Source organism: Rhinatrema bivittatum, chromosome 1 (assembly GCF_901001135.1).
Source record: "Rhinatrema bivittatum chromosome 1, aRhiBiv1.1, whole genome shotgun sequence".
NCBI classification, from domain to species: Eukaryota; Metazoa; Chordata; class Amphibia; order Gymnophiona; family Rhinatrematidae; genus Rhinatrema; species Rhinatrema bivittatum.
In genome coordinates, this window is record NC_042615.1 from 53,941,214 (window position 1) to 53,951,135 (window position 9,922).

A 9,922-nucleotide genomic window follows, 5' to 3' on the forward strand; every position below is an offset into this window, starting at 1 on the left:
TGAATGCTAGAAGTTTGAACAGTAGGACTGGTGACATTATATAAGAATATAGACATTACAGGCATTTCAGAGAGATGGTGGAAAGAGGATAACCAATGGGATACCAGGATATAAATTATATTGATGTAATAGGGATAATCGAATTGGTGAAGGAGTGACACTATATGTAAAAGTTGGCATAAAGATGAGCATGGTAAAAATCCTACAAAAAAGAAAATGCATTGTGGAATCCTTATGGATAGATAATTCCATGTGTGATGGGTAAGAGTATAGCAGTGAGTGTATACTACTGGCCACCTGGACAACATGAAGAAAAAGACTGTGAAATGCTAGCTGAAATTAAAAATCATATAAATGTGGCAATATTGTTATTGAGGCACTTTACCTTTATTTTATCTTATCTCTTATTTTTATTTTATTTGTTCATTTTTTTATACTTTTTAAGTTTTCTTTAAACTATACTATTTTATCATTCTATTTTATTCACTTTATTATTGTACTTAAACTTTGTTTTATTTGAAAGGTATTATTTGGCATCATTATTATTATGATATTTTTAATTTTATTTTATCATTTGTTATGTAATCCACTATTCATGTTTTATGCTATGTAAACCATTGTGATGGAACACTGAACGATGGTATATAAAACCAATAAATAAATAAAATAGATGGGAGATTTCAGTTACCCCAGTACTGTGGCTCATCGGGATATGCTAAAGAGGTTACGTTTATAGATGCCAAAAAATGACTGGTTCATGGAGCAGCAGGTCCTAGAACTGAGAGGGACAGCTACTTTAGATCTAGTCCTCAGTGGAACTTACGACCTGGTATGAGGCATTACTGTGGTGAGGCTGCTAAGCAATAGCAATCATAATGCAATAAAATTTGACATAATTTGACAATTACTGGAGGGAGGACATTAAGTAGGAATTAACTTTAAACAGGGAGACTGTGATAGAATAGTGAAATGAATTAGAAAAAGTAAAAGGAGCAGTTGATAGGGTTAAAAGTTTGCATGAGGTGTGGACATTGTTTACAAATGTCATTTTGGAAGCTTAATAAAAGTGACGATGAAGAACCTCATAACGGTGATGAGACTAAAGGCCCATGCTAATAAAGGAGGTGATGAATGGAAAGGGAGTTGAATAGGCAGAAGACCAGCCCTAGTCCAGCCCTGCTGACCTGCACATCTTCTGTGGGGGTGCTCCCTGACTCCAGCGTACTGCCTCGTGACAGAATGAAGAGGCCAAATAACCTCCACAGTAATGGGTGCGGGACTCACTGCTAACCTGGTTAGCAAAGAAAAACTGTATAACTACTGATTTCATTAACTGGTGTCAATGTTGGATCCCACTACCATTCCTGGAATGTACTAAGTGTGGTTCTCTGAAACCTACCTGGTGGAGATGTGTGGTATACCAAGTGGTGAATCCAACATCTAAGACTTGTCTAAGCTGTGCATCCTTCCTCATAGTTGGCCACCAGTAGAACCTCTGAAGTGATGATAGGGTTCTGGCCTGACCAGGATGGCCCACTAACAGGGAATCGTGAGCCCATTGAAGGATTTTTCTATGAAGCAGACAGAGGACCACTGTCTTCCCAGCTGGTATGGTGAATGTAGTTGAAAGAAGCACCTTGTCCGGATTGATGATGTGACGCTGAACATCCGGAATGTCCTCGGTGGTGAAGGACTGGGAAAGAGCGTCGGCTCGAATATTATCAGCAGGCCGGTACCATAGTACAAAATTGAAACGAGTAAAAAAGAGCGACCAGCGGGCCTGTCAGTGATTAAGGTGTTGCGCTTGGTGCAGGTACTCTAGGTTCTTGTGGTCTGTATATACAGTGACCTGGTGCTGAGCCTCCTCGAGCCAAGGGCGCCTTTCTTCAAAGGTGAGCTTCATTGCCAATAGTTCTTTGTCCCCTATTCCACAGTTGCGCTCCACAGGGGAGAAGCGGCGAGAGAAGAAGGAGCAGGGATGTAAAGTATGATTGGCAGAATGTTGGTTCAGGACTGCACCAACACCGATGCCGGATGCATCAACTTCGACAATGAAAGGTCGTCGAGGATCCAGGTGGCGTAAGCATGGTTCTCTAAGGAATGCCTCCTTAAGTTTCTGAAAGGCCAATATGGCTTCGGATGACCATTGCAAGGGGTTAGCTCCCTTGCTGGTCATGGCAGTGAGAGGGGCAGTCAGTGTGGAGTGGAATGAATGACCGATAGTAGTTCATAAATCCCAGGAATCTACAAAGTGCTTTAAGGCCCGTTGGTTGAGGCCAGTCCTGGATGCTCTTGGTGTTTTGGGGGTCCATCTGGAAGCCTAGGCTCGAGACCACGTAGCCTAGTAAAGGGACCGTCTCCTGTTCAAAGGAACATTTTTCTAGCTTGGCGTACAAGCGAGTGTCCCTTAGGCGCTGGAGAACTTTGCAGACATCTCGGCAATGATTCTGGAGGTCCCGTGAGAATACCAGGATGTCATCCAGATAGACTCTGACACACTGGTAGAGCATGTCTCGGAACACCTCATTCATCATGTTCTGGAACACCTCTGGGGCGTTACAAAGGCCAAAGGGCATTACCAGGTATTCAAAATGGCCATCATGGATGTTAAAAGCAGTCTTCCATTCATCGCCCTGGCGTATTCGGACCAAATTGTAGACCCCTCTCAAGTCCAATTTGGAGAATATTTTGGCCCCTTGGAGCCTATCAAACAGCTCTGAGATTAGTGGCAGGGGGTATCGGTCCTTCTGGGTGATTTCATTTAAGCTGCGATAATCTATACATGGCCGGAGGGAACCATCCTTTTTCCCTATGAAAAAGAATCCCGCTCCAACAGGAGACTTAGAAGGCCGAATGAAATCTTTTGCCAGATTCTCTTGTATGTAGTCTGACATAGCCTTGGTTTCCGTTAGTGAACATGGGTACACCCTTCCGCGAGGCAGTTCTGAATTCAGAAGCAAATTTTTCGCACAATCAAAAGAGCGGTGAGGTGGCAACGTGTCTGCAGCTTTCTTTGAGAATACATCTGCGTAGGTGGAGTACTGCAGTGGGAGACCCGGGAGAGACATTGTGGTAGTTAAGCAAGGTAGAGGCGACACAACCTCCAGGCAGTTCTTAAGACAGGAGGAGCCCCATTGGGAAAGTTGCATTGTGCCCCAGTCAAATTGTGGAGAATGGAATTTCAACCATGGTAGCCCCAGGTGAATGGCTTTGTCTAGTACCACGAAGGAGATGGTCTCCGTGTGCATGGATCCAATATGAAGTCAGATCGGAACTGTCGAGCAAATAACCTCACCAGGCAGCGGCTCACTATGGATGGAGGAAAGCAATAGTGGCATAGGAGTGCGTACCGTGGGGATCCAAAGATGCTCCACCAGCTATCGGAGGATAAAATTACCACCAGCCCCAGAATCCACTAAGGCTAGGGTGTGAAATTCCAGGGGACCTGAGTTAATGGAAACAAGTAAAATTAATGGAGGAGAAGGAGATAGGCCTGGAAGTTTCCCGGACATGGTGGGCAGGCAGGTACCGCATGTCCGGGTTGACCACAGTACATGCATAGCCTGAACGTAGGCGGCGACGTTTCCCCTTCGAGGATAAGTGGCTGCGCCTCATCTGCATTGGTTCCTCCTCATCGGCATCTTGTGGAGTAGTAGTCTTCGTGTAGGGTACTGGATAGATGCGAGGAGTGTCCGTAGCCACCCTCTTAGGTCCTCTGGTCTCATGGGAGTGTTCACGAAGATGGCGGTTGATACAGCCTGCGAGGTACACGAGGGCAACCAGAGTCTCGGGGAGTTCTCGAGCTACTAGCTCATTTTTGATGTGGGGACTCAGCCCTTCGAGGAAGATGGCATGTAGGCAGCCCAAATCCCAGTGTAGCTCAGATGCAAGGGTCCTGAACTCGATGACGAAGTCAGTACGGGATCTGGTACCTTGATGCAGGTGCAATAAAGTGGAGCTGGTGACGGCCTTATGAGCGGGATCATCAAAGATGGAGCGGAAGAGAGCAAGGAAGCCCGGCAGGTCTTGGAGGATCAGGTCCGCTCGTTCCCACAGGGGTGACGTCCAGGCCAATGCCCGTCCTTCCAGCAGAGATAGGATGTATGTTGTTTTAGTAGCAACATCAGGGAAGTATGCAGGTTGCAAGGAAAAGTGCATGTTGCACTGGTCCATGAATCCCCTACACCGGGTCCATGGTCTTGGCAATCTGTTAGGATTTGTAAGTATGTGGAGCCTTTGACTGAGGCGAGAGGTGGAACTGCCCAGGGGAGGAGCCCCACTGAGCCTCACCATCGGGAGGTCGAGTCTCGGCTGCGGGATGGGATACAGCAGTGGGTAGAATGAGAGAGAGAAAGAGAGTGACCCCTGGAGGCGGGCCACAGAGCGACAGCACAGCTGCAGACAAATAGTTGCAACACTACCCTAGGAGCGGGAGTGTCAGTAGAAGTACAGTCACTAAAGTACACTGGGTCCGTAGAGATGGTATACAAGAGGGTTCCTCGGTGGGAGGTCACGGTGGTGGTCCGCGGAGCAGGGTACACCGGCGAGGGTTCCTCTTCAGATGTCATGGCAATGGTCCGTAGAGCAGGGTACACCGGAGAGAGATCCCACATAGAGAATGCCACAGGAATCGCAGCATAGTACTCACAGCGACTGAAGGCAATAGCAGGTCCGGAGAAGCCTCGGGGAGTGAGGCAGGCAGGAATCCGTGTGAAGGCCCTCCGAGGAGCAGATAGCCAAGAGACAGATAGAGCCCCCAAGGTGCGAGTTCCTGATAGTCTCCAACATGGAAGTAGGAACCGGAACAGCGTTGCAGAGAGAGTAGGTAGTTGTAGCAAGTGAACTCGTTGCCAAGTCGCTGTCTGTCTGGGCTGGTGAGCTTAAGTATCCATGTTGAGTGACGTCATCTGGTGGAGTTCCCACCATGAGGTAGTTAAAGCAGGTCGGGGAGTGCACGCGCCTAGGGAACCCCACGAGTAAGATAGCGGTCGGCGGCATCCATGCTGCTCGAGGAGGCCCGAGAACGAAAGGGTGGAGTTAAGGCAGCAAACAAAGAGGTGAGCAACAGCAGCTGCAGCCGCCTGCGGCCGCGGAGCATAACAAATGCTTTCGTACATGTCCTTGGTGAGGCCTTACCTGGAGTACTGCATTCAGTACTGATGTCCATATCTCAAAAAGGATAAAGACAGTATAGAGGTGGTCCAAAGGAAAGCAACCAAATTGGCGAAGGGTCAGCATTGGAAGACTTATGAGGAGAGGTTGAAGGATATGAATATATATATATCCTAGAAGAGAGGAGGTGCAGGGGAGATATGATACAAAACTTCAGATACTTGAAAGGTTTTAATGATGCACAATCATCAAACCTTTTCCTTCGGAAAGAAATCAAAGAACTAGAGGTCATGAAATGAAACTCCAAGGAGGACGACTCAGAACCAATGTCAGGAAATATTTCTTTATGGAGAGGGTGGTGAATGCCTGGAATGCCCTTCCAGAGGAGGTGGTGAAGATGAAAACTGTGAAGTAATTCAAAGGGGCATGGAATAAACACTGTGGATCCCTAAAGGCTAGAATATGGAATTAAAGAAAAGAGTACATGGGAGTAACTTGCTGCTGTGGCAGCTGCTACCCTTAACAAATACAGTATCTAGACTTAATGCAACTCCATCATTGCTCTCTGCTTCAACAGCAATGGGAAAAGGGGAATTGAATTCAGACAGCAACCAACGAGGGCCCTGACTTTTATGGTTTGGGGAACAAATAAACATTGGGGTAACTTGCTAATGCAACTTTTACTACCCTTAATCATTAAGCCTAATACCTTTGATATGACTTCATCATTGCTCTCTGCTTCCAAGGCAGGGGTTAGGGAAAACTGGATTCGGACAATATCCGAGGGCCCTGACATTTACAGTCTGGGAAACTGATAAGCATGAGAGTGACCTGCACAGTGCAGCAGATATTGGCATAAGCTTGCTAGGCTGACTGGGTGGATCATTTGGTCCTTTTCTGCTGTCATTTCTATGTTTCTGTGTTTCTATAATCACATGATATATAGTGTTTATTGCAAGATATACTCTGTTTAACATGTGTTATAGTCCTACCATGGCTTGATGCATCACCCTATTAGTTCTTTAAGTAGATTTGACCTTCCTTCTTTTTAGTAAATTTTTTTGAATCGTTAAAGTAAATTCTAATTGATAAGTCTAATCTCTCTTTTAAATCAATTATGGAGCAGTTGGTATGCTCCCTCCCAATTGATATGCTCCCTCCCAATTGTTCAATTTAGTCAAAGTCCATACAGAAAAATCCCAAACACTCCTACCTCTCTTGCAGTTCTTTCTTATCCTTATGCACAGTACTTGATGAGCATCTTTATACTCGTTTTCTCCTTGAATCTCCCTGAGATGATAGTGTTGAGTTAGGAGTTAGCAGTCTGCTAGGGAGTTAGCAATCTGTTGTTATTTAGGAGAGTTGTGGGTGGATCCTTGGACCGGTGGCAGATGACCACGCCCCCGGGGAAGATCCTGAGAGGGACCACTGGTCAGGTTCAGAGTTAGGAGACAGACACACACTAGTTCTTTTATTAGACAGTATACTGAACCACCAGAGGTGGCAGTAATGAGCTGGAATGCCCGGCTGAGCTGTAGTCCCTCAGATACTGGAACAGCAATCCCTGGAGGCTGAGCTGTAGAGAAACTGAAATATAGTGAGTAGGCAGGGTATGCAGAGTTCATGTACCAAACCTGATGGTAACACTCACACAATGTCTCATAGAAGCCCAGGAGCTGGAATGTATAGGCCCTCGAGGAGCGAGTACCTGGTTCCAGGAAAAGCTCTGAGAGAATGATGGTAACTCACTGATGTAGTTGGCAGTGATGGCTTCCAGGCAGAAGAGAATACGGAGCAAGTCTGGGAACGAGGGCCCTCAAGGAGCGAGTACCGGTTCCAGACTGTCACCTGAAAAACAAAGGAGAGAGCAAAACCCCCGAGGAGCGGGTACCCCTGGTAAGTCCGAGGAGGCAGAGTAGCTTAGTTAGAGTAACCCAAACCCGTACCCTTGCTAACTCAATCTGTTAGCAAATTCTAAGCCCTTATATATCCGTCGCGGGTGACGTCATCTCAGGGGGACACCCCTGAGGTTTGCGCCATCGCCAGTACTTCAGTCGGGGCCACACCACGTACGCGCCCCTAGGCCTCCAGGAAACATGACGGGTTGCAGCGTCTAGCCAGTCTGGGGACGCTGGAGGACTTCGGCAGAAGGACGCCGCAGCAGCCAATCTTCCCGTGGGCGAAGAGGGAGGCGCCAAAGAGGTAAGGAAGGTAGAGAGAGGGCATCGGGAACCGATGGACACAACAGATAGTGAACCTACTACTAAGTCCAGGCAACTCCTTTCTCCCCTTCACACCTTCATCCAGGAATGGCTGAAAACCCACTCCTCTTCAGAACTCATAAAGTTCACATATGTTCTCAGAATGAGAAATACAACATTTTGAGTCGGCATACACTGAGCTCTGGGTGAGTGCTCAGGCATGCTAGAAAAACAAAGACTTAAAAGGGGAAATCAAAATCTGAGATATGGAGTGTGAAACTCTCTCTGAATCATGAAACATTAACAGGTTTCTAGGTAAGGTCTATATTGTGTCACACACAGTCCTTCAAAAGGGTGTCTCCTTTCTGAACCCAGGTCTCAATCCAGAGACCCCAAAGGTCTTCCTCCTGAAAACTAAACAAAACCAAGGAACAGCCATGGACTTAAGATTCTACACCAGAAAATGCTAGCTAGGAGCAGAACTTCTGATAGAGTTCTAGTAGGATCTTATCGAAATCCTCGGCTCAGTGTAAGGCAGCAGTCAAAAAAAAATAGAATGTTATGAATGATCTGAGAGGGAATGGAGAATTAAATGGAAAATATCATATTGCCTCTGTATTGAGCTGTGGAATTACCACAACTTGAGTATTATGTGCAGTTCTGGTCACCACATCTCAAGAAAGACATAGAAGAACTAGAAAAGGTGCAGAGGATGTCGACAAAAGTGATAAAGGAAATGGAACATCAATCCTATGAAGAGAGGTTACTCAAGCTAGGGCTCTCCAACTTGGAAAAGAGACAGCTAAGAAGGGATAATAGAAGTTTATAACATCATTCGTTCAGTGGAACGGGTAAATAAAGGATAGTTATTTACCCTTTCAAATAATACTAAAACAAGGAGACACTCCATGAAACTAACAATCAACAGGATTCAAAACAGATTGTAGAAAGTACTTTTTCACTCACCTTACTATCAAACTGTGGTATCTGTTGCCAGAGGATGTGATCAAGGTGACTAGCATAGTGGGTTTAAAAGAGGTTTGGATAAGTTCCTACATGATAAGTCCATAACACATTATTAGCCAGGTAGATCAAAGAAAGCTATTGCTATCTCTGGAAGTGAGTAAGAGGAATTAGATCTATTTTATGGGATCTGCTAGATAATTGTAACCTGGACTGGATACTGTCAGAAACAGGATGCTGGGCTTGATGGACCTTGGTCTGACCCAGCATGATACTTATGTTCCCCATTGTTTTCTGGAAAGGACTGACATCATCTAACTGACTTTCCCCAGATTCATCTTTTCTGCTATATTTATAGAAGATTCATCATTCTGCTATATTTAAAACAGAATGATGTGTTGCAAAAAAAAAAGGGGCAGGGGGTGATAGTGGGCAGCCGGCCGCATCGCGGCGCTGCAGTTTTGGCTACCGCGGTGCAGGCACAACATACACTATCGCCCCCATAGTGCCACGGGGAAAAATGGTGTAGTTCTTTCCCACAGTGCTGCCAGCGATAATGAGAAAAACATTATCGCCCGCAGAGCTGCCAGGAGATAACTCCACCCACACTCCTCTCCTTCCCCTAATTTTAATAATACCGCTGCAATAGCAGCACATTGCACAATATAAAATGACCCTATGAGTATGTCCAAAAGGGATAGTTTAGGGTCATACATAGCGTAATGAGACACCTAATGCCATTTCAACATATTGGCACTGGGCAGATACCAAATGCTTCACTAAATATCATTATCATACAATACGCCACTATTTAGCCTCCCTTAAGCCTCTCCTCCAACTTAGAATATCAATTTTTTATTCACCAGCCTCCACAAATAGCTATTCACCATGGCCTTCTTTCCGATTTCAAACTGAGTGATTCAGCCACTTTTTTTTTTTCACTTTTTTCAATACAAAACAAAATTGTATTTAAAACCCTGAAATACTTTGCTGCATTTTGCATAATTTACAGAACACAGGGATTTGTTCAGTACAACATGACTTCATCACAATTCTTTTCTTTCTCAGATCAAAAAAATAGATTAGCAGCCTCACCTTCTTCTTTGACAACAGTATTTGGTTCCGACTCCAGAACTTCCTTCCTGGTTTTATTGATAGTCTTTTTGGGATATTTTTTCAACCATGCAGATCTGAGGCACCTTGTAGGACTCTTTTTTTCAGTAATCCTGGAGAATCCTTCTAACAGTGGGGTGGTGGGAAAAGCCATTTTGAGCCTTGCTATCTGAAAATGGTCGATGTGGCTGCACCTTTGCCCTCTGGGGGTCAGTGAAAATTATAGGTCTTCTCTGTGGGACTCTGCAGGATTTTAGAAGCTGCCCATGTCAGCAAAAATCTAGTCAGTTTCTGTCAACAAAACAAATATTTATCCTATTAATCTGGTCCTTCTTCTAAAGCAAAAGTTTTACACTATGAAATTTGCAGCGTTCAACTATTTTCTTACTTGATTTTCTGAGAATATTTTGCAACTGAAAGCATATAAAGACTTCTAGAACAGTCTAGTCTGTGTCCTTCCTCTCCCTGCTATGTTTTTTCTCATTGGTCATTTTTTGGCACTTGCAAATTGTAATAACTGTTATCTGTAGATC

At 45.1% G+C, this 9,922-nt stretch overlaps 1 protein-coding gene across 1 annotated transcript in view; it reads right to left on the reverse strand.

Annotated features, from left to right (window-relative positions):
* Nucleotides 1–9,674, reverse strand: part of LOC115092544 — a 447,216-nt gene extending 437,542 nt beyond the window's left edge. The window contains exon 1 of the mRNA XM_029603496.1: nt 9,372–9,674. Coding sequence (XP_029459356.1) covers nt 9,372–9,543 — 172 coding nt within the window. The 5' untranslated portion in view covers nt 9,544–9,674. The remainder of the gene's footprint in view (nt 1–9,371) is intronic.
* Between the last annotated feature and the right edge of the window lie 248 nt (nt 9,675–9,922).